Here is a 27,192-nt window from a genome sequence, read left to right on the forward strand (position 1 = left end):
ACGCGTGCATCTTAACCGATGATTTCGGGTTCAAACCCAGGCAGGCACCACTGAAATTTCATGTGCTTAATTTGTGTTTATAATTCATCTCGTGCTCGGCGGTGAAGGAAAACATCGTGAGGAAACCTGCATGTGTCTAATTTCAACGAAATTCAGCCACATGTGTATTCCGCCAACCCGCATTGGAGCAGCGTGGTGGAATATGCTCCAAACCTTCTCCTCAAAGGGAGAGGAGGCCTTTATCCCAGCAGTGGGACATTTACGGGCTGTTTATGTTATGTATTTTATTTGTGCTGGCTAAAATTATTACAGGCTGCGCAGGCGCACAGGCGGCGTGGTGAAGTGTGGTTAAAGCTACAGCTACCGGGCGTAAGGTTTTATTGCCTACTTCATATCTCAGAATATATGATGTACAATCTTTACGTATTTTTTAAATGTGAAATTAAGAGTACCTACTTAAATAAAAACATTTAGTTTTATTATAATCCCTTCTTCATTCTCATATATAATTGGTTAATCATAATAGGCAATCTAATTAGTTATTCAAATGATTACAATACACGGGTACGAATATTTTTAATTACCGTGTGATTTCAAAAAAAAAAACATTTATATATTTGCATTATTTGAAAAAACGAATACGTTTTAATAACGAGGTTTTATATTATATTTACGTAATAAATTTAGGAAAAACACTTTTGGCAAAAACATCTTCCAAACGTTTAATAGTTTGTTATTGTAGAAAAAGGATAAGAACTTAAGCTAGCTTTACACATGGCTACTTTTAGTGCGCTAAGTGTAAAATATTGCACCTAATGAACAGGCATTAAACAGTTAGATACCTCATTTAGATTAGCATAGTCCTCGTGGTAGCTCTAACACCAGACTACAGTCAAAATTTATTGCACCGAATTTAGTCAAGTTTATATTATTTTGTGGTTTTAAATTTGATGGTGGTCTTGGTGCCAGCAGATGTTCTACTGCCATACAGTAATACATAACATTGCTGTGTTCCGTTTGCAGGGTGTGTTGCCAGTAACTACAGGCACAAGGGACATAATATCTTGGTTTCCAAGATTGGTGACGCATTGGTATGTCTATGGGCAATTTTGACTACTTACCATCAGGTGAAACATTTGCCAGTCCCACAATATGAATGACATAAAATAATAATAATAACATTGTTAAAAGTTGATACGTTTCATGTGTACTAAGTTTAAGAAATTGAAGCTATTTCTATGTTCAATATATTCGTATCATCTCTGCGTTCCCATATTTATTCTCAAATAAAGCTTTGTGTACCTGGATTAGGTTCGCCATCAGCTCAAGGGGGTAACATCAATTCAACTTCTATTAGTTGTGATAGAATCAGTATATAAAAAGACATAAAAATCTTTCATTGAAATACATCGTAAAAAAGCCAAGATTAAGTAAAAAAAATTTGTTCAGACACTTAGATTTGTCAACTTTCTAAGAACAGAGCCAACTTATTTGAAAATACTTCGCAAAATTGCAATAAACAGTTTGATTACTAGAAATTTAATTAAATTCGTCCGAAGTTTCTAGAAAGATGGAATTACGTAAAAAAAAATTAAGCATTTCAACGCGACATAGTAGTCTCTAGAAACAGTTAGTTTACTAGAACATTCCTATATAAACCATTCATCTCATCTCATGTTTTATCATTAGATATAGTCATGGCACTTGACTCTTTTGGAGCTGGTCTAAGCAGGAAACATCATAAGTGATCTCGCACAAATGAGTGCATCGCTTTACCATTACGGGATGTAACTGTCTATCCATATGTGATGTCAAACCTAATGAAGACAGGATAAACGGGACGCTGTGAGAAAAACCGGGATATGTCCTCGAAAACCGTTCGCTTCCTCTTAACGGTGCTTCTTTAAGTTTTTTGTCGATTTTTTTAGTGTTAGCGACGTTCGATGTTATTACTAATGAAGAATATTATCTTAATTTAATTAGCTGAGATAATTTATCTGGTTCATTATAATATCTCAGTCTAGAAGTAAGAAATTTGGAACATATTTAAAAATATACATTGGAAATTTTATAAATCAAATCAAATGTATGTATGTATGTATGTATTTAATTAATTTATTAACTTTACGATTTACTTGATGGTAGGGCTTTTTGCAACCCCTCTGGGTAGGTACCACCCGCTAATCAGATATTCTACCGCCAAATAGCAGTACAATACTAATATTGTTGTGTTCCGGTTTGAAGGGTGAGTGAGCCAGTGCAACTACAGGCATAAGGGACGTATCTTGGTGGCGCATTGGTGACGTAAATATATTTAAACACTACAACGTAAACATCCGCTAAGAAAGATTTTTTCAAACGAAAGTGGGTTTGGGTGGTTAGATGAATATATTACATACATCTCTATCAAACATATTAGGTTTTTGTAAGAATAATATTTTTTTGAAAACAAGGTAGTATATGACCCATGTCCGCAGTACCGGGTTAAAATGTCAACATAGTATCATACATGGTATGATTCCTGAGCGATGAAGCATAAAGATAGAGGGTCACATATGCGTGCGTATGCGCTGATGAGCGCACTACGCGCATCAGATAACCAATGACATGCCTCCTCCGTTTCTAGGAACAATTCGATAACACGTGACAGTTGGCGAAATGCTAATTCGATCCTTTAATTGTTAATTTTATGTATTTATATACCTATATATATATGTATAGATTGTGTTAATGTACCGTTTTGTATTACATAATAAATGTAATTCGATTGATTAACATTTGTTGTAGTACTATGTATGTAGTCGTATTTAATTAATGTTAATTCATTTTGATATACCTTAACTGATCAATTTATTCCCAGTCTAACAGTGTTTTATTGTTAATGTGTTAATTAAAATTACTTTGGAAATACAACATTTTATACTATTCAAATAAATAAACAAGTTTGTTTTCCACTCACGATAATTTTTAATTAGAATACGATGTTTTTTAACTAATACGGTATGTTTATTTTAATTTTAGACTATGAAGGTTCAATTTGCAAATAATATCTATAAATTATATAATCTTTTCAGTCCATTTAACGGCAGAGTAACGTTACTTGCGAGTGAAACCGCGCGACGCAGATAGATTTGCTAATAAAATGTATATCAATAGAGGCTTGCATCGCAACAATAAACAAACTGAATTCTTGTTCTCCAATACAGCACCTAATTTGTCTTTTAAAGTTCACGACCGTTACAGAATATCGAATAACCGAACAGTTACACGCGATGTATTTATTTATTGCAAACTCGCCTCGCCTCGCTCAGCGACACGGGATCTTCTGTCGCTTCAAATAAAATATCACCTTACAAACCTTCTTCCAACTAACAACGCTTCGTCTTTGATTAAACGAACTGCTTTATCATCGGACCGTTCCAGTTCTCCTTCTACCTTAATAAGATCATTGATAGCTCCCATTATAATTTATAGTGCACAGTTTAATGAAGATTTAGCTTCTAGACAAGCGTACCATGCTCGAACAAAGGCGTGTTTTAGCTTATTATTTTCAAAGATAATGGACGCCGGTAGCCAGCAATGTCATCTTTTTGTTTCATTACGGTATTGTTACAATCCAATTAAGAGATCGTTATCTAACTGTTTCGTGTCTCTTAATGTACATTAAACGTTGTATTTAATCGTATTCAATTGACGTTCCAATATTTTTCTAGTGCAATTTTCTCAATCAACTTTATGCAATAGTGGAATTAAAATAATAACGAATCAACACACACACACACAGCGAAGATTTTCGCAGTATTTAAGCATGATTTTCAATTTAATTATCTCAAGTTTGTTTACGTTGAATAGCTAGAAAAACATTGAATATATTAGAAGTAATATTGTTGTTGTCTTTTTATGAATCCTATGAAGTGTAATAGTATGTAATCATTGTTCGTTGTCTGCAATTTCGTAATGTTGATGAACTACAACACTGGTTTAATGGTGGCACGTCCTAGTTCTATATTATTGACAGGTCGCAGATATAATTCAATACAAATTGAGGTTATCTGATTGACAGGATTTTGTGTGTGCTATTTGAGTGATGCAATTGAAAAATACAAAGTATAAACCGAAAGTATTCGAGTTTGAGTGCAATGGAATAATTGATTTGGTTAATCTGAACGTCGTCTTAAAAAGTATAGATTTTATCGGAGACAAAGATCTGTATCGTGCAAGGGACATGACAAAGGCATCTCTGGATATCTATAATATAATAAAATATAAGAACAGCGCAGCCTGGAGCTGAGGTCAGTGCGTGGGAGAGGCGTCGTGATCCGCCCACGTAACGTATACAGGTTCTGAATGCTATCCATGAAAATGTTTGCTGGAATTTTGCCTTTAAATTCACTTCTATATAAAAATATGTTTCAACAAATTGAACACAAAAAATACGACAAAAAAATAATATGCCATATTTATTGTTTTATACCAATCAGTCAATGTAAGTTATTTGTCAATTTAAGCGTAAAGTTTATGTTGGGTAGGATAACTAAATAAATATCATAATTATAAAATGTGAAACACGTAAAATACTGTGCCATTTCCTTTCTGAAACTTTGAGGAAGCGTGGATTGCATAGGTCGAGAGAGAAAGTCGAGAATTGTATCTAAGAACCACGACACTTGTTCTTAAATTGTTACCACTGCACAACGGATATAACGTAGCAGGTTTCTTCCGTGGGAAGTACATGTACTCTTTGGGAGGTAGGCAATACCCGTCAACCGTCTCGTATAAAAAATAATAATTATAAATATAGAAATTTTTGTACATTATATTTTTATAACAAAACGATAATGATATAAAACACACAAAAAAGTCACTTATTTTTGGATATGGACATTATTTTATCAGATTATAACTGTCCACCTATATACTAATGTATTTTGTATGACACGTCACAAAGGTACACCATTATATATCATAATATATGAAGTATATTATGATATATAATGGTAAATACTATAAAATATAAAAGGGTAGGTGGGTCCGAGGTTACATTTGATTTTACAATCTTTATTAAATTATATATTTTTATTATAAAACATACAATACAAATAATATAAGTGGTTTTATTTTATGCTTAATAGGCGTACTTCCAATCTTACGTCATCATTCAAAACTAACCTACAAGATTTGGAAACCGATTAAAAATAAACGTTTACTTATAAAATATTGACATACGTTAATGCGCACGCGTTGAAATGCGTTAATTAAACTTCGGCTTAGTTCTAAATTAGAAATTTTAAAATAATAATTTTTTAACGGCTTGGCTTATATGGAATTAGCTTTTGCTTTTCACCTCTGTAAAGTACAATTATATATATTTTTAAAAATGGAATCATATTAGGTATATGAGGACATTCGCATTTTAAAATATAAAAGTTAAATAATGAAATATATAAACTATGGCTATTTTTATAAGCGCATTGGAAAACTATACGGAGTATAGTGGTGCGCGAGCGCATGTCACGGTGCCGTGTCGTTACGTATCAGTGTTATTTATTGGCGTCGTCCGGCGCAGGCGCGATAGTGTTGCCTACCAGTGGCGCTGGCTTGTTTATACAATGTATGTTAAATGTATCGTCTGCAGGTAGCTCGGCTAAAACTGTGGCTCCTTTCTTAGAAGGTTTGCATGATAAATTAAATTCCTTAAACCTATCGATTCATTTGCATTATATATCCTTAGATATTTTATATTGTTTCTGTGTTTTGAAGTTAAATTTACGATTAAGATTGAAAGAGTATTTACGTATTTTTTTTTTTAAATATTTTATGACAACAGACGTCAAATTGCTTAACAGATTAAGTAATAATTCAAGCATGACATAAACTTATGTCAAAATAATCCAAGATTCCTTTAAACTTAGAAATAGTATTACTAACAAAAAATGTATGCACTGTTTAGGTAATTTAGTAAAAGTAAACTATTAATAGTACCTACTGGGAATTATAATTATAAATAAAGCCTAACATAATCACATGTTAAGTCGACTAAACTATAAGCCTCGAGTCATTGCGTTTTTTTAACAACGATGTGTAGTAAACAGAAAAATTTTCTATTTACCATACTAGTTCTTTAGCGCGGTTTTATCCACGTTATACATGAATGCTAGGTTACATCAGTCCGTAAATTATATCTTTTAAATTCGAACTGGTTCATTGAACTAACATTAGCTTCATATAATAGTTTAAATATAAACTGAAACGCTAATCAAACTTCCTTTGTTACAGCTGTACATCCCGTTACGCCGGCGAGTTCTGTCAGCACCTGAACCCCTGCCATAGTGAATCAAGTCCACGTTGTCAGAACGGAGGATCGTGTCGAGTGCGCCCTGGAGCCGGAGGAGCGCCCCCCTCATTTGCCTGCGACTGCCCGCTCGGTTTTAGCGCGTCCCTATGCGAAATCCGTATCCCTGCGGCTTGTGACTCTGCACCTTGTTTGAATGGAGCGACTTGCAGGCTGACGTCACTGCACACCTACGAATGTGATTGCCCTCCAGGCTACACAGGTGAGTCCAATTATTGTGATGAATCATTACTCTGAGTCGAGATAGTCCATGTAGTTACAATACGTGAATCTTAACCAATTTATGTTTATCTTTATAATCCATCTCGTTTTTGACGAAGGAAAACATCGTCAGGGCTACATATACCAGTGCAAAATCTGCCACACGTGTTCCAAAAACTTCTCTAGAGTATAGGAGGCCTCAGCCCAGCATGGAACATTAACAAGGAAGTTAAATCGATAATATTTTATTATTCTTATTATACCAAGAATACTATGTGTCATAGATTTATCTCGGTTACAAGTTGACGATACTTTTTACACATGGAAAGAATACGATGGAAATAATACCCAACATAAGACCAACACACGGCTGCGTATCATCTTAAAACTTTCGTATATGGCAGGGGATATATACCGATGAATAGACGCCTGTAAAGGTATATTCGCTGCTAAGCAAAACCGATAAATCTTTTTATGACAGCATAATAGTGTTCTGGTTTGAAATATGATTACGTTTATTGATCTTTAATGCGATAGTTATCCGATGTATTAGATGCTCATTAGATAATTCCTATATACGGTGAATGACTGTTGCATTACAATGCAACAGGTGTGTGTTGATCTCGGACAAGCTATGAATAAATCGCGGAACTAGTAATGGCTTTAATTAAGCTTTGTGTCTTGGAAATATCATATTTATTAACAGCAACAAATACGCTTTGAAGCGATTTAATATAATGTACATTTGTATCGGAATATACTTAATTATTTCTCTATCTTATATTGAAGCGTTACACTAATAATATATTTTTTAAGTAAAAAGTAAACTTGTAATAGGAATTATCGTATAAAAACTCGGCGTATTTGGTAATTTTCATGATTACTTACATTCTTAATATATGAAATGGACTCGTTGCGATCGTTTTAGTCCCAAGCAATGCATTGTATATAAACTCACTAATATTTAAATTAATTTAATTGTTATTTATTTGAATGTCTTTCTCAATTATTAACTTGATGGTAAATAGTAATATCCTACTGACACTAAAAAAATATCAAATATGTACTTACGAACAGATTAATTGTGCCTAGCACGGCATCGAAAATGATATGTGCTTTACACCGAGTTATTCATCATTTAAAACAAAACACATCCAAACCTTGACTATGACTATGACGTATGTATCCATTGAATCACTAGTCTCTCGGAATACGATCTGAATCTCGTTTATAAGAAAGGAAGTTCTGTTGGTGTTACTACAAAGGGTAATTAACCCCTTTTATTATTAAGGTGATAGTATCGTAGTATGTTAGGCGGATATCAATAGATCGACGTCATTATCAGCTCAGAGATCACCTAGATATTCTTATTTTGATTCAGGAAAACTAAACGGGAGTGAATAGAATATACGATTACAAAATTGACAGTTAATTTCATAGGAGACAAAACTAGTAACGATAAATTTTGAAAGTTGTCTTAACGATTAGCATTTCCTTTCAATTTAACCTTTTAATAGCTCGCTGACACAGAACCGCGTGCCTCTAAATGCACAACAATAGAGTTCAAAATCGTTGTAAACATTTCTCGTTCCCAATGCATTCGGTTACACGCAATTATATTATCGAGTGGAATGATGCCGACGAGTTTTGTTTTTGTGTCTCGTGTAATTAAAAAATTCGGCTTTCAATTTTCGTCTCGGTCGTTAAAACGCTAATGATATTATAGGAAACGAGTCACGTGACACTGTTGAAGTTTTAACCGGTGAGTTTAGTGAGATGAGTAATTCAGTTAACTCGAGAAATTAATGAAGGTGCATGAGGTTGATTTTATATTATTGATATAAACAACTTGCCATTTCTTGGCTGTGTCTGCGATAATTAGTTAGTCCGGGGAAATTGGAACAATAAAGAAAGAACAAATCCGATCCAACAGGAAAGACTTCAGATGCTTTCCGAAGCACGAGTATGAGAACCCAGGTCTTGCGGATCTTAAGCTGTACAAGATAGGCTATCTTCGACTAAAGCGGCAATTCATATAGTATATTCGTTCTTATATGTACCAACTACAAGTAAAAATGTCTGCTTTATATAATGGTATAGATTACATAATAAGGCCTTTAAGGCTCATTGCCTCAATGAGAGACGCATAATCAATGCAAGGAAAGACAGTAAAACAGTGCGATTCTGTAAGAATTCACTTCGTACTTCACTCTCGAAATGTTGACAATCGACTTACGGTGATACGCCGTTTTGATCAATGTGTCATTTACAGTACAGTTTGTACAATTATAATAGTCAATGTTGGACATCACACACTGACATTTTACGCCCGAGTTCTGCGGTGAGTTTCGAGATTTTTCTCACGGAATTAGCTCTACAAATATATAATTATTGTTATGTCACATTGTTACGGTACGATCGAGTCGACGAGTGTTTTGCGTGAATTGCTACTAATTTGCCGTCAATTTCACTAACTATCTACACACATAAAATTTTAGCGGAAAAGGTGTATGTACATACAACTTTTTGTAAGTTTATTTGAATATTATATCTAGAAATTTTCTTATCTGTCATTTATTTTAACCGATTCCAGCCCCTTCTATCAGTATCACCTTAAACCTACTAATGAAATTAAAAAAAAAGCACTAATACATACATGTTAATTTGTTACTTCGTGGAGACTAAAATATATATTTAATAATTATACTACAATTTTCTTTTTTTTGTTTCATCCCAATATCGATATGTCGAATGATTGTCGCCGTGATGCTGCATCGTTACTTGAAAAATATATAGTTTATTGTATATCGGAGAGAATTGTATAAATTGCCCACTATACCGCTATATATTATTGATTTATCTCGCGTCACTGGCATACTTGTACATCTATAATGTAACAATTTGCTACATTCTGTGAGAAAAATCACACACTATTAATAATAGCACTAATTTAAACAATCAACGCACTCCGCCGAAAATAATACCGGATATCGAGAGAAAGCACTTCCTCTATCGTAACATTGGGTACAATATTATGTAAACACGTAAGACATATATATTTATTTAATTGTACCTAAATAATTGAATATATTTTAAAGGGGGGGGGGGCATATTTAACGCGGTGTCATCAAGTATTAGTAAGTTGGCAATAAAGTGTCATTACTATTTGATTATAGAGTAGTTTTGATTCTTTCTACAATCTTTCATTCAACCTTTTAGTTTATGGATCAAATTTTGAAACTGAATTTAAAGCTAGTTTCACACCATCGACTTAAATATAATGTCGTACACACTTTTGGCGCTACTCACAGGAAAATCAAATAAACTAAGTGTTATTTGTTCTCAAAAAAATCAAAATATACATTCAAGTAGGATTTTACAAGCACTTTTGAATCGTCATTTAACATACAATATTAAGTAAAACTACCACCGGTTCGGAATGTAGATTCTACCGAAGAACCGGCAAGAAACTCATGGATTATGTAAAAAGACGTTTTCATTTAATGCAATTCGTCGACATTAAATTAACATATTTTCATTTTCAAACCGCTTATATTCTGATAATTCAAAAATGAATTTACATTCAAAAACGTGTAGTTGGATAGTTTTGATGAATATTTAAATGTGTATGACAATCGAAAATGTGATCATAGCATCAATTGAGCTTGTTCAACCAATCAAAATAAATTCCTTGTCATTTAACACAAGTTTATTAGTCAGTCAGGCGTTTCGATTAATTGATGACGATGACGAGTCCTCTATGAACGCATAGGTCTATGGACTGATTTTCGATCTCTAACTGTACATCTTTATCAACATTCGTCTCGTATTAAAATGATATTTATTTACAGTTTTGCTTGATAATTATTTGAAGGATTCTAGTACTTAGGGCTTCGTGCGAGATTGTCTGGATAGGTACTCGTAATTTATTCTATCGCCAAGCAGTACTGTTGTATTACGGTTTGAAGGGTCATCGAGACAGTAAAACTACAGGCACGTAACGTCTGACTTACGAGGGTCGGTGGAGCATTGGTTAAAATTTGATACGGTGTCAATGTCTATGAGCAGTGGTGACCACTTACAACCAGATGGCCAATTTGCTCGTAGAAAACCTGTCAACGTCGAAAAGATGGTGCATGAGTTGTGCCCGAAAATTGAGACACTGCAACAAAAGCCGAGCATATGTTAGTAAGTCTTTGACATAAGTACAACATAATAAATTAGTTACCAAGGTAGATGGCATATATATACGTACATAACACTTAGGATATAATTAAGGACTTAATTACATTACAATCATGATAGATATATGTAAAAAAATCATTAATGCTTGAAATGATAGCCAGAATTTTATACTTTAAAATATTTACAGACGGACAGTCAAGGATGGACATTAAAATTTCTAATAATTTCCTTGATTAAAAACAGAATTATCTTAAGAAAAATAAGGAAATACAGGTACATCAATTAGTGTATACCAAATTCATTTCACTAAAAATATCAACGTGACAGATATTTTCGTTAAGTAGCTAAAAAATATAATTTATTCGTTTTTTATTGGTTTTCGTTCCGACGTATTGACCTCAGGCGAAGATCCGTTAGTTAAGTTTAAAGATTATTACCGAAAACGAGTTTGAATTTCGAGTAACGTTTGTAACGTGATAAGTTATATTCGTGATCGTAAAATGTAATACTGTAATTGACATCTATTTATTGAACATTAGAGATGTTTTAATTTTTTTATGATATAGGCTGGCCAGCTGATAAGGTGGTCCCCACCGACCAGAGGCATTAGCGCCGTTAGAAATATCAATTTTTTTACATCGACATTGCGCCACAAGCTATGGAAACTAAATTATGTCCTTTATGCCTGTAGTTGGCTCACAACTATACTAAGTATTCCTGTTTGACGAAAGAATATCCGATAGGAATGGCACAGACGGGCCTGCACAAAGCTCTACATCATAGTAAACTGTAACTTCCGTAACGATTATTCAGGATTGCCTTGAGAAGTTATTTAATTTTTTTAATAGATAAGTGTCATGAAAAATACTATTGAATCAGTTCGGTGTTTATTTCATACACGTGGTATGTTTTCCTTCACCGCCGAGCACGAGATGAATTATATGGTTAAGAATACAAAAATACAGTACTCATTGATTGATTCGCGTGTACTACTATTAGTTTAGCCTTCAACTGTCCTCTTTTTTGTTTTAATTAACGATGTCATGTTAGTTGCCAGTAACTCAACTTCCCTTCAAACTGAAATGCTTTATTACAAACTATTCAATTTATTTTTTTACGAGTTAATATGTGTTTGTAAAATTTTCTTTTTGAATATTTGTACACACTTTTAGAGATAAAGTGTGAGTGGGAGATATAGTGTGATCTATGATAATTAATTTTATTTATTTTAGCAAAATGATTGAAAAAGAAAACATTTATTATTATATTATATCCTGAATTGTGTTATGCGAAAAGCTGCAATAGAAATCTTCAATTACTTTTATGCAATTCTAAATTGTAACTAAATACCTAATTATACCTCAAATCCATTTACATTAAGACGTTCCGTCATACAGCTGTCTCTCTCCTGAGCTATATGTACCATCAATTATATATTCTCCTTCTAGTCGCTTTTGTAATTTATATGTGTACTATTTAAAAGCCTTTATACAGTTGATCGTAAACTTTCCCTGTTCAATACCTTCGTTTGTCTTAATGAGCTGTACGTGTTTGATAAATGACCGCTAAGAAATCAAGTCGAGACTATAATGAAGTCGTATCCTTACGCGCTACAATAAGATTCGAATACAATTCACACATCTGTTAATTGGTTTCGAATTTTAAATTATGAGAACATTTTATTTTAGTGTCCGTTTTGTGATTTCACTAAAAATAAATCAATTGCATTTTTTTAATTAATATGATGAATAAAGTTCGGTGGCTATAGAGTTGATCACGTCTTTTCATTTAAGTTTTTTGACACTACAGTTAAATAGCAGTAGGTATTCTGTAAGAGTTCACGTATCTCACCCGTGAAATGATGAAAGCCGACTTACGATGAGGCGTTATATTTTATCATATATAAAACAGTCAATTTCGCTTGTCGCTTTCTGACATAACACGATCTTGTTCCGACGTGAGTTTCGAGATTGTGCTGAAGCATAACTACTGGACACTTATTCTAGAACAAATTAAATCGAAGATGTTATTCTATAAATGTATATTATTAATTGAAAAATCAATTGGAAGACGATGGACTAAAGCTTATTTTTGTTTCTTTATTTAACAGGAGAGGAATGTTCACACGAAGACCATTGCGCATCACAACCGTGCAGGAACGGCGGTCGTTGCGTCGCTGATAACACAACGGCTGTCGGTTACTCGTGCGCCTGTCCGCCTGGATTCACCGGTTCGAGATGTACCGATGACGTCTTCGAATGCTCGAGTGGTTCAGGACCTTGTCATCATGGAAGGTGTTTCAACACCCACGGCTCCTACACCTGCGTCTGTGAGCCAGGGTATACTGGCAGGGATTGCGACACGGAGTACGTTCCCTGTGAACCTTCGCCGTGTCTTCATGGAGGACGGTGTACGCAGCTGGATCAGTTGAGATACGAGTGTGATTGTCCTACCGGTAAGTGTATTTTGTTCATATATATAAGTTTTTGAATAATTCTTCGATATGATTAGAGAAGAAAAAAATAAGAGTATTTTCTATTATTTTCTGATTTGCTCCAAATGGAGAATGGAACGGATTTAAATTACTTTGCAATAGTTTACAAAGGAATGGCCGCGATCATACATCGTAATTTATTCCTTGATCACCGATTTTCTGACCATTATGTATATCCGAACTTTGGAAATCCTTATAACGTGACCGTGGAAGATTTGTGTAACTTGCGTATCAGATAACATTAATTTTGCGTTTTTCTCTCATTAATCTCAAGATATGTTAAAGAAATGTATTCCAAAAACGTCAATTAATCACGTGCTAACATCACCGTTAAATTATTTATCAAGTTTAAAAGCGAAACGGTGTTGAATGCTCGGACAATTTACCTTACCGAGTCACGTTTCCTAACACAGCCTGGTCTCGGCAGTTCCTTTTAAGATCGCGTTATTTCAGACATTATACCAATTACTTATTGCTTACTTAAAACACTTAACAGCCGTACGAAATTTTAATCAATATTTTATTTTTATTAAGACGACAATTTATTTGATATATGCCTTAAATATACGTTAAACGCCTCATTGTTTTAACGGCTAGCTTACTCGTATAAGGTTACAGGTTTCAAGGTCGATTTGAGGAACAGGGTAATACATACCCATTTTGGCTTTTTATGTCGAGGAATTTATACCCAGAATTGAATAGTTGGCAACATTGCACTCTCGCATAATGCATTGGTCTTTTTGGTCCTGTGCCGAGGATCTCTTTGTCTTCGCTTTGGACCGAGAGAGTGCCCTACCTTTCTACTAGTTTGCTCTCTTGTGCACTATAGCACAATTATAAGTATATAATCTTATATAATTATGTATCTTTTGCACTAGTCTTAAAGATTGGCTGCTTTTGGCCGAAATTCGATAAGATGAGCTTATGGTAATTTAGCTTCTATAAGTATTTTGAAACTCTTGAAAACATAATGAATAAAACTTCGTAAGACCCTGCGTTATGAATTATCTTGAAAGTAAAATAAATAAACCGTTCGTGAGACACCGAGCAGATGTGCTCACACTTGTAGTAAAAAGTCGTCTGACGAATTAAATTAAATAATTAAAGAGAACATCATTAATAATCTAGAATATATAATAATAAATAATATATGTGTTTTATATATTACGAGGAAGTATGCTCTACTTTGATATATATAATTGTACTGAATTGGCTTGATAATAAAGGTCCTTATTGATTTGTGATAAGCTAAATCGTAAAGAAATAACTACTTAATGCTTTATTAATAAGTGGAAAATAACTCGGCGGCGACGTTTTGATGCAAAATAATCAGCCTCAACGCACATATTGAAAGGTCATAAAAATAAAAGTGCTCTACACGACTATACTTAAACGCCTATCATTATACCCCGTTACCTAGACGGTTTTAAATAGATCATGAGACAACCTATTGGTCTTACTTGATAAAACATGTTAAAACCATAATTTCTGCACCTGTCACCGTTCTACCTCTGACCTTTGACGTTGCTGTTTATGCTTGTTTCGATGCTATCGGTACCATTTGTGTTGTATGGGATTTGAGAGGCTTGCGGTAGAACATGCCGCTTTATGTGGTTCGGTGCTGTCTCACCTATGATAATTATAGCTCATTATTTTATATTTTATCTTATTTTGAAGACCTACAAGAAGATAGTCGTATTAATTTACTTGGTGGTAGGGCTTTGTGCGAGCCCGTCTGGTAGGTACGACTCTAAACAGCAGTACTCAGTATTGTTGTGTTCCGGTTTGAAGGGTGAGTGAGCCAGTGTAACTACAGGCACAACGGACGTAATATCTTAGTTCCCAAGGTTGGTGGCGCTTTGGTGATGTAAGGAATGGATGATATTTCTTACAACGCCATTGTCTATGGGTGGTGGTGACCACTTACCATCAGGTGGCCCATGTGCTCGTCCGCCTAACGAAATAAAACAAAAAAAAAATGTTTTGAGGGGTATTTCTGTCAGATTAAAAGTAGCGGGTTTAATCCTGTCTCTGAATTGTTATCCCCACCCTAAAAAATATATTAATATTTTAATTCATCGAGGAATAGAAATATTGACAAATACCTGAAAAAAGTTTATATATATACTTTTTAATTACTCGGTTCTGATAGTGTTGTTGCTTTTACTACGGATTGTTAAAAATTAGTGAACGGTGTGTTGGTCAATAGTCAATACGTAACGTATTACGCTTTTTTTTTTCAATTTAAACATTTCAATGTGATTTTTTTTTTTAAATATTTTTTGCAATTACTTATTTTCTCATTAATTTTATTTGAACCTGTATTTTTATATTTTGACCTTCGACAAAGTGTTAAAATGCAATAGGATAATCAGTCAATATTCAACAAATACATTTATTTTTTTAAACCAATTTTAACCACCTACTTACATAACAAACGGTATATATTTACTTTTGTCCAAGGAGGTTTAACTCTTAGTTTCTCCCACATATTTTATCTGTGAACTATTTCGCAAGAGTGCAATCAAAGACTATAGCAATGTAGTTTCAGATACCGAAACATTATGTAAATCATTTGGTCAATTTATTTCGCAGATTAGTGTAACGATAGAGAAAGCGGATGTAGAACGAAAAGCTCTATTTAAAGCGCTTTCAGCACTATGTGCTAAATCGATTTGAATCCTTTTATTTATTATTATAATTTGTTATGAAATGTGCTAGGTTTTTTTTATAAGCATATGTTTTAGAGTCGATTATTATTACTGAATAATTTAAAATACTTTGCGAAAAAAATAACCTAAAACCTTTTTAAATGTAACATTTGCTATGCCGACCTTTAAATGCATTTTAAACTTTACGACGTAAATTTTAAAATAATTTCATAAAATAATATCTTTAAATCTGACCTGAACTATTACATTTTGAATTCAATGTAAATTAATAATGTATAGCGTTCAATGTTTCGTATATCTGATCTTTTTCGTAGACTTCACTTACGAAGGTCCGCCTCTCGACGTTTATTTTATATTTTTTACTATAATAAACAAAACAAAAATATAATCTAATTTGTATGACTTACTGTCTTTATTCTAAGTCACACTAAGATCTTGTAGGTACTCTCTCATACTCGCCGATATAAATATTTAAAGCGGAGGTAAGCTTTTGTGCTTCTATAGACCTGTATGTTTTGATAAAAAAATATTGACAATTTAATTTAAACCAATAATAAAATTTAATAATTAACACCTTCAGTGTTCACTGATGCAAATACACAGCATGACGCAAAAACGCAATTATAATACATAAACAATGATGAATAATTTTAAAACAAAATACCATATTTATAACGCATGCATTGCGTGTCTAGCTACTCTGTGGACTGCCCGAGGCGACCACGACTCCGCTAGTTTGAAAGCACAATATAAAATATCAACATCTTATAAATAGTATTTATGTATCGGTCAACCAAAGAACACGGTGCTAATCATGTTCAGAAGAATACGGCGCCGAGAGGTAATAAATATGTCGGAAAATATAACATCCATAGATACATAACTGTCAATGAATGTGCTCGTTTTGTTTATATGAAAAGTAAATATACGGTTTAATATTTATAGTGTATTGAAACTCGAATATCGAAAGGCTCAGTGGTTCGGACATCGTGTCGATTGCCGCTTCGAATCAGGCGAGCAACGCTGAATTTTAAGGTGTTTATGATTCGTATGTTGATAAAATACTTTCACATATGTTTATACAAACATTGTAATAGCGTATAAGAAAAAGCACCAAGATAATCTTCTCAAGAGACGAGACAATTTGTGTAATTAGTTTTGAAATTAATACTTTGATAAGTTGTCCTGTCAAAGAGGTCCTAATATAATATTAAAAAAGAGGTTTTGTATGTATACAAAAATTGCAATTTTTATTTATAGTAATGAATCTTCTATGCTAATATTTCGCCTATATATAATACGTTCGACTAACTCTGTCTGTCTGTTGCTTAAAATTTCGGTGAACCGAATTTAAAGAAATTTTATATGAAGCAAGTTTGAAAAGGAAACAAATATGTATATAAAAAAAAAAACTAGTTGCAAGTTACACTTGTAAAGTCGAGGTCAGAACGCTACCAGTTTTGTAATGTAAATAGGTAACATGTATGTCTGCCGCCTTATAACCGTAAAGCGTTCACTCAAGATTGATTTAATCATTCCATTTCACTTCCCACAGTCGAAGTAACACATGTTCCACTGGAAGTGACGTCGTCCGTTGACGGGCAACTCGCACCGCAGCACACTAAATGTGTCCAACTGCTTGTTACAATGTTTATCTTCAACTTAAAACGGTACTTAAAATTTAATTATGGTTCTTGAAACGACGTTGAGTCATTAATGAATGAAATGGTGCTGAGTCTTGTTTTAATATCATATTTTTTTTATCGCGAAACAAATACAGTTAGGATGGAAATTATGTTGATGCATTGCAAACCTTTTCCTTGAGAATGAAGTTTAGATGTACGAGACTACATCTGCTATTGTTACAATAGTGATGTTAATTATTCCATCCCTAAACAACAATCTCCTAGATTGTTGTGTTTTGATTTGAATGGTGCGTAAGCCAGTGTAATTAATAGGCAACTGTGACATGATATATATATGTATGTTGGCGTGGGCCAATTGATTTTCACATTGCCAGAGGATGCAAAGTAAGAACTATTTGAACTCGTCTCCCTCCAAAAATAAATTGAATTAGGTACTGAATTTAGTTTACACATTGTATACGAGTTAGGAGAATGACAACAAACAACCCTCATTAGATATTGCCTTTCGAATTGCAATTTTTATATACGTAGTTAACACTATATTTATGTTTTAATGACTTTTCGTAACTAAAACTAATGAAGTCGAGATGCGCGAGCGCTGGTCTATATAAAATTCTGACGTAAGCAGCTTCGCAGGCGCGAGACACTTTCTCGCGAATTTCTTTACTCGAATATTGTCCTTAATACCGTGCACGAAAGAACATAATGGCATACACGTTTATGACATTGCAAATATTACAAAACTATAACAATTTTCGTAGATTACACGTCTAATGAATCTAATGAGCCGTTTCGTTAACTCTGTACTTGGAATTGCGAAATCAACTTTTTTGTTCATTATTTCCATTATCAAATATCCTGTATTATGTAACATATTTATATAAATGAACGTTGATATTTCTGTTTGAGATTAATATACCTTAACACTGTTACAATATATATTATGTAAATCAGTCCTTATGCTGTTATGCTGCTCCTTATAGGCCTCCAAGAAGCGCGAAACCTCCCGATTCTTAGTCGCATTCACTCGGGTTCCGCCACCTTTTTCATCATTATATGGAGACCTATATCACCCTGGAAGCCTTTATCCAGTAGCATATTAATTTATATATATTTTTGTACATTTTGCTGTACATCACATTTCATGCCGTTCAACGATTCGCTTATGACAGTTGATAACACATAAGCCAGGATAACGTCTGCCAGGTTTTCCTAGTAAAAATATAATTAATTAAAAATATACTTTAAGTTTAAACACATTGAGAGAGGCAAGTAGATTAAACGCAGATGTTTAATATATGAATAACAATTAATTCGGCCCAGGGCTGTCACTTATAATCGATTTTTTATATATTTTTTAAACTTATTTAGATAATAATCCTACATTGTTGTGTCATATTGTTATTATTCATTTGAAAGCATTAGCAGCCTGTAATTTTTTCCCACTGCTGTTCTAAAGGCCTCCTCTCCCTTTGAGGAGAAGGTTTAGAGCATTTTCCACCAAGCTGCTCCAATGCGGGTTGGCGGAATACACATGTGGCAGAATTTCGTTGAAATTAGACACATGCATCCTCACGATGTTTTCCTTCACCGCCGAGCACGAGATGAATTATAAACACAAATTAAGCACATGAAAATCCAGTGGTGCCTGTCTGGGTTTGGACCCGAAATCATTGGTTAAGATGCACGCGTTCGAACCACTGAGCCATCTCGGCTTTCATTTGAAAACTATAAGTAATTCTAGGGATTGTTACTTAAACTAAAATGGTGGGGTTCTAACTAGCCAATGGCGTAGTTGATAGGTTATATATAAATTGAAAGCATATTATTTATGTATATTAAGCCCGTGAGAGCGTGAGTTAAATAAGACCTAGTTTCAATCAATAAAAAATGTTCTAAGACACCTCAGAGTAATGTAACTTTCAATAGTTTCCGCTTATTTTTTAACGAGCAATTACAACGAGTTTGACGAGTTGTCAGCCCTAGATATTGACTTAAAATAGTTTTCATAGCTTCCGTGTAATAATTATATCACCATATGTATGGGAAAGAGGAACGAACACACTCTCACACCATCTTATGTTAATGGTATTGTCCAAACTTAAAGTTTATTCAGCATAAATAATGTACACTATCGAATATTCATTCGATAAACATGTAATACATTTACGGGAATTTCGTTTCTATGTTTATGTGTATTTGGTTGATAATAGCGTGGTTTATTTGTGTGATAATGTAAATTAAACGTTTATTAGATTTTATTGCGTATTCGATCGAACTCGCGGGTTAAAGTAATCACTGTTTATGTAATTTCAGTCGAATTGTTGTTTTTATGTCCATAACATTGAGATGTCTCACAACGATTGCTACAACTAATTTTAATGTATAATTTGGTGGATATGTTCCACTTAAACTATATAGAATGGAAAATTTGTCACTTTATCGCAATCGAATCGAAACGTAAACGATAAAATTCGATGGTTAGACGTAATACATATAGAAATTCAAACTTGAGGCAAAAGACAGAAAAACTGACAAAAAACTATTCCAAAGGTGAACTATTCCGTACATGTCGAATCATTCGATTTGTTATGAGAACTAGACTCATAAAAAGATTGACAGAAAGATTGCGGGAACACGCAAAGAACATAAATGATCGAAGCAGCCCAAAGAGGACACGCTGATCACTAAACCCGGAATTCCGATATGCTAGGTTAAGATTTAAAATATATATATATATTTTTTTGTTTTAAGTACCAATAAATAAATGTCAAGTAATTGTTTACGTAATATTACAAACAAACTGGCAACACTCGTTACACATATGTGTTGCATGATGCAAAATATGTAAATAAATAAAATGGTTGGTATAAAAATCAATGAATACATAAATTTATGAGTCTGGTTTTTTTTTTACTAACGGTTGCAGGTCGAACGATCCTTCTCACTACAAATATTTGTATAAGCAAAACGGGTGTTTGTCATGTTCTGGGTCTTGTATTTGTATTTTTTCCCCTCTCCCCACTCTAACACACGGCTGTTGAACGATGAACGTTTATAATGATTTCTTCAAAGCATCAAGATTGGTATATATGTTAATAAATGTTAAGATATATTAAATTGACGAAGGTCAAACACATAGTGAAGTTATTTACAGAATACGAATCAAATCCGGCCTCAGATATATAAAAATACGATAATCTTTCAATTAATAAAGTTATTTATTGATACGATTTGAATATATAAATTTAACACTAAAATAATGTCATGAATTAATTTTTAAGAGACGATTGAATGATTTTTAAATGTCAGATACTTAATTTTAATGTATAAATAAATAAATATTATAATATTAAAAGTTTGGTTGCTGCTTTAGATGAATTATCGTTTTATTATAAAAACAATGAAACTTGAAACTTGATTAATTTTACAATTTTTAGAAATATAGGAAAGTTTATTTGTATCAGCACAAGTTGACCAGTAGTACAAACATAAATAAAGACATAATAAAATAAATCACTTAACTTTAACTGAGTGAATATTAGAAAAAAATATAAATATTCAAAACTATTTTTTCCCGCGTCTGTAGTTGACCTAAAACCATAATAAACATGACTTTAATTTTTTTCCAATAAACATGTAAAATTCAGAAACAATTACCAACTAAAACACATGCGCATGACACATTGAAAGTTTCGTACATGTTTACGTTACGTTTTTTCCCCCCTAAACATTTAAATGTTTTCTCATAAGCGCACATGTGCGTGGGAACGATCGGACTAATGAAGGTAATGAGCTGCCGAGTTGCTAATCGCATGTGTACGGTCCGTTGTGTTGATGGATTTCAACACGCCTTTTCTTGTGCAACCATCGTTCATTTATCTTCTTTCTAGAATTTTCTATCAATATTTCCATATCACTTCAAGGCATCCATCTTACCTATGGCCTGGATAAGGTAAACAACGAGTGATCAAGACATTCAGTGCATAGAATTATATCATAAGGCATACAGATCTAAACACTCACGAACGCGCCCCCCCCCCCCCTCGCTAAATTATCGGCGTGTATGAGTGACGCTCGTCCTTATAAAATGTCTTAGTGTGCGTGAGATGACTATGTGAGAATAAAGATAGCAATTAAAATACAAATTAGATGATATTACTTAATGAACACAAGTGAATATCTATACCTTCTAGGGTGATACTAAAAGTGCACCACTAAGTTTTCAATTAGTGTCTTATTAATTAGTCCAGTGCTCGTAAATAATTCCATCAGAACAGAGGATCGCGAGGAAACCTGCACGTGTCGTATAAGTAATTACCACTTGTATGTTTAAAGCCCGGTTTACATATATAATTAGTTAACGTGGTTCATAACCGAAGGACGCGTCAAAATCCAATAAGCGTAACTAAGTTTTCAATGCATATAATTTATCTCGTGCTCGCAAACAACAACAAACGAAATTCGAATGGGTCTGATAAATGCTGTCTCTTGCATATCCACAAACCCTTTCCCCAGCACATGGGCCACTTACAAGCTTTTATCGAACCGATTGGGTCAGAATTATCTTCCTAATAAAAGTTAATGTTTGTAATCTGATATGATTACTACCGCGAATGAGTCACGTTGCCAAAGTTGAAAGACCTACAAGGTCATAATCCAGCCGAGACACCAGTATGTCCAATAAAAATAACTATTCTGAGAAACTGACATTGAAGGCAGGTGATGATGCTTATATGGTCATAAGGTTTATACAAAACAGTCAGTCAGGTCGATAATACGGGGAACCTATGAACCTTGTGTATCTTGCGTTCGACATAACATCGATTTTATATATCAAGTTGATCAATCTAGGAAACCATTACACGACGTCGGTTGATGATTTATAATCGTCTAAGCAAACTATTTTAAATCATATTATATACTACCTACACATATTACTTGGTGGTAGCGCTTTGTGTATGCCCGTCTGGGTAGGTACCACCCACTCATTAGATATTCTACCGCCAAAAGGCAGCACTCAGTATTGTTGTGTTCCGGTTTGAAGGGTGAGTGAGCCAGTGTAACTAAAGGCACAAGGGACATAACATCTTAGTTCCCAAGGTTGGTGTAGCATTGGTGATGTAAGGAATTGTTAATATTTCTTACAGCGCCATTGTCTATGGGTGGTGGTGACCACTTACCATCAGGTGGCCCATTTGCTCGTCCGCCTACCGATAACATAAAAAAATATATGTATGTATAAAAAAATATCACTATTACAATTTCCTTTGTTTCCCAGGTTACCGAGGTCAGAACTGCGAGATCGACATCGACGACTGTCCTGGTCATCTCTGCCAGAACGGAGCGACGTGTATCGACGGCCTGAACTCTTATACGTGCGAGTGTCCCCCGACATTCACCGGAACCTTGTGCGAGGCGGATGTTGACGAATGTGCATTGAGGTGAGTTACATTGTGCAGTATTTTGCGCTCACAACCAAAAACCTGCCTTCGTAATCCTACCTCTATCTTAGGCTGATCTGAATTGCGCGATATCATGACATAGTATAAAACAAAGTCGCTTACCGCTGTCTGTCTGTCCCTGTGTATGCTTAGATCTTTAAAATTACACAACGGATTTTGATGCGGTTTTTCCTAATAGATAGATTCAAGAGAAAGGTTTATATGTATAAAACATGCACAATATAGTAGAATAACAGTAAACGTTATATATAAAAACATACCGTTATATATTTTGTATCAGCATTGCTCCCGTGCGAAGCCGGGGCGGGTCGCTAGTCTGTAATATATTATTGATACTATGTCAGAAATCTACTAGAATGTGACTGAAGCAGCGTGGTAAAATGTCCAATCGTGTCATTAAACGAAAAGTGACTTTTACTCAGTAGTGGATTTTACTCTAAGAGATTTTTTATATAACAATATATATTTTTTTAAATATCTAATTTAACGCATAAAGTCTTTAAAATTTCTTTTAATTTAACAAATAACTTATACAAGCTATCGTCCACAAAACAGCGTACCAAGTCACACCTGCCAACGCCAAATGTTATTCAATAAACCCTTATCACGATGTATTAAGGATCAATTTCGAACGTCTTTTTGACGATACTGCGAAACGAAATTCTATTTAAGGTAACAATAGCCGTTACAATAATAATTGGAAGTTATTACGAAGCTATGAAGAAGAATCTCCATTCTTATTGCGATGCGATAAGATCATTTTTCGTCTAACGCTAAAATTTTATTCGGTACCTTTGTATGTATGCCGAAAAATTGTTCACAGGCACAAATAATATGACAATTCAATTGTCTTAATAATTGTACAAAAACATTTGCAAGAAATAATCACCATTCAATTGTGATGTATTGTGGAGATATAAAATTTAAGACAAAATATGTCTTCAGTCTTTAAAGTATTAGTAAGACCATATTATATCGAAATAATAATTTACGTTACACTTGGTGCAAGCTCGTTTAGGTAGGTACTAAAAACTCATCTGATATTCTACCACCAAACGGCAGTACTCAGTATTGTAGAGTTCCGGTTTGAAAGGTGAGTGAGCCAATATAACTACAGGCACAAGGGACGTCTTAGTTCCCAAGGTTGGTAACACATTGGCGATGTAAGGAACGGTCAATATTAATTGTAAATGGTCACCACAGCCCATAGACAATGGACTGATTACCGTCAGGTGACCCATTCGCTCGTCCGACTGGCTAAACCATTAAAAAATGTTTGATTATTATTTATAAAGAGGATTAAACCCTAACATGTTTCAATGATCTAACGCGTCAATTTTTAAGGTTTTCCAATTTACATCGAATTTCATCCAACTCGAACATTTCCTTACGCTATTTTCTTACTAAAATCCACATTAAATTCTTACTAAATTATACAAATTAAGGGTAATTTACATTAATTCCAATATCAAGTTTTAATCACAGCCAACTCGTCTAGCGTTGACTTATGTTCGATTCGAGAATCGTCATAATCTTATTTTTAAAACGAGTTATAAGATGTAACTGGTGAATTAATATTCCTGATTTGATGTTGATGTTTGATGATAAAAGGTGAATTTTTATTTAGAATATTGCTTCACGAGTGATTAGCGTTTATAATGCTGGTAATATCTATACGGCCAGAATTCGAATCTAACTGTCGTCGCCAAAAGGCAAAGTCAGGGGGTTGTCGATACTTGTAGGAAAAGGGGGTTTCGATGGTTGAGAGCGAATACAATATTCTGCAATAATATTCCTGTTAACATGATACTTGGTAAAATTATCACTGTCCTTAAATAGATTAATATAGTGTTTCGATCCATCGTCGACCGAATCGTAACAGGATTGTTTTTGTTAGTAGATTTGGAAAACGACTGAACGTTAACGATTACTTTCGATTAGATTTGACAGTAGGATTGGCTCCCGGTTCTTAAGAACTCTTGCCTGGAACGACACATCTCGAATTACAGGCGTGAATTATTAGACACATTACCCTAAAAATTAAACTTCATTACTTTTAAATTATTCACATCAAAATTTTGTCCTTTAATTTAATAACATATCGAAAATATGATATGTCTCAGACCGCCCGCCGAATTTTTCGAAGACAAATATTAATCAACTTTAGAAAAACAATTATAGCACTTATTACGACACGTTAAAAAACATTTTACTCTAACCTTCATTTTTAGTAACGCTCGTTTAAAGTTGTCAAAACTGCTTAACGATTCTGCGTTCTTTCCGCTCTTATTTCACTGTATTGCATTTTCGTTTGTGTATTATTTGTGGTAATTTAAACTCTATAACAAAGGTTTAGAGTCGATTATAGATGGTTGCGTTTTAAAGGGGATAATGTCATCCAATCCGGCCCGCTGGCACGTAAAACGTAACAGATAAATGCGTGCGCAATATCGGGTTACTATAATATTATGTTTTTAACTTTTTTGTTGGATTCGATATCCATTCAGGTGTTAAGATGTTTTGAGGAGAATTTCCTAAAGTAACGATCCCTACATATAAAACAAAGTACCCCCGCAGGGTTCGTCTGTCTGAAAACTATTCGAACCCAGAATCCACTGAACGGATTTTTATACGGTTTTAATTAATGGGATGATTCTTGAGAAAGGTTTGGAGTATAGTCCATTATGGTTTTGTGACGTTTGTTGAAGATGTCGGAAAATATAGTGCAGCCTGGAAGATTAACTCTTAAACGTATTACGATATAAAATTAGTGACGGTATGTGTGTTAGATTAAAATCACCAATGGCGTCTGATGGTCGGTGAGGTTAGGAACAATTAATGTTTTATGTATTTTTATTTATATTAGCTTTTATTGGTAGATATAATAGGCGTTAACGTTTTAGTACTTTCTAACAGCGACGGTTCGGTTTTATTATCTCCAGTTAAAACTAGTTTAGGGTTCGAGTAACCGGAGATACTTTAATTACAAGTTTGACAATTATGATATTTTATTGTTATCTGTATTATTATAAACGGCATTATACAAATATATAATTAACAAAACATTAAAATTAAAGTCTTAATTGTTCTATTAATTGAATAAACTATTACACATAATTAGTAATCTTTACCGATACGTTCAAAAAGTACGATATAATAATTAATAAAATAATATTTTTCTTTTTAAATTACTTTAAAAAAGACGTGATATTTTACACTACTTAAGTAACTTTATGCTTTCTTAAGACCATTTAAATCAACTAATCAGGTATTTTCGTAGATTTCATGCACTGGCCTTAATAAAAAATATTTATCCGTGGCAACATTTTAAGTTTTTTTTTTTTTTCATAATACAATTTACAATGACTAATGCAACTTAAAATAAATTTTAAGTCTCAAACTTCAGTGTCGTGAAGTTAAGCCACAGCATATATACCAATCCAGTAGTAATAAAAAGAAATGAATGATTTTTTTTTATTTAACGTCCTCCGTGGTCGAGTATTGTGTTCACCGGTTTTCATGGGTACGCTATTTCGAGATCCCAGGCTAGATTCCAGGCTGATTCGATCTAGAAAATGTTCATTAGTTTTCTATGTTGTATTGGGTCTGGGTGGTTGTGGTACCGTCGTTACTTCTGATTTTCCATAACACAAGTACTTTAGCTACTTACATTGGGATCAGAGTAACGTATGTGATGTTGTCCAATTTAAAATAAATAAAATTCTAATGATTTGGCTACTTGGCAAATGATCCATCTGATAGGAATAGTGTTAATGACCAATAGATAACAGAAATGCGTGAAATATTAAACATCCCTTCCATTGCCAATTCATATTGGTAACTAAGGCGCTTGAAATTACGCTTAATCACCCTTCCAACAAAAACACAACATTAAGTATTGTTGCTTGGCGGTAGAAAATCTAATGAGTGGCTGGTACCTTTAAACGGGGTTGCACAGAGCCCTACCTGCCATGTCGAGTACTACAAATAAAGCTTCAAAATCACAAATAGAAATATTTCTTAAACAGTTGTCACTGTTCAAGAAATCCACCGAGAAAGTGAACATGTTTATTCATGAACGAAACTCAACCGTTAATACTGAGTTATTTATTAATTACACGAATCGGTTCTCCTTTAAGATAATTATCGAACAAGCCATACGATTACCGAAGCTTTT

The 27,192-nt window shown here is 33.7% G+C and overlaps 1 protein-coding gene across 2 annotated transcripts in view; it reads left to right on the forward strand.

Annotated features, from left to right (window-relative positions):
* LOC125075756 (neurogenic locus Notch protein) overlaps positions 1 to 27,192 on the forward strand; it is a 112,624-nt gene that overhangs the window by 60,582 nt on the left and 24,850 nt on the right. For both annotated transcript variants that reach the window (XM_047687491.1, XM_047687481.1), the window contains exons 3-5: positions 6,277 to 6,554; positions 12,849 to 13,193; positions 22,832 to 22,994. In XM_047687491.1, the coding sequence (XP_047543447.1) occupies positions 6,277 to 6,554; positions 12,849 to 13,193; positions 22,832 to 22,994 (786 nt within the window). The remainder of the gene's footprint in view (positions 1 to 6,276; positions 6,555 to 12,848; positions 13,194 to 22,831; positions 22,995 to 27,192) is intronic.

Source organism: Vanessa atalanta, chromosome 2 (genome assembly GCF_905147765.1).
Source record: "Vanessa atalanta chromosome 2, ilVanAtal1.2, whole genome shotgun sequence".
NCBI lineage: Eukaryota > Metazoa > Arthropoda > Insecta > Lepidoptera > Nymphalidae > Vanessa > Vanessa atalanta.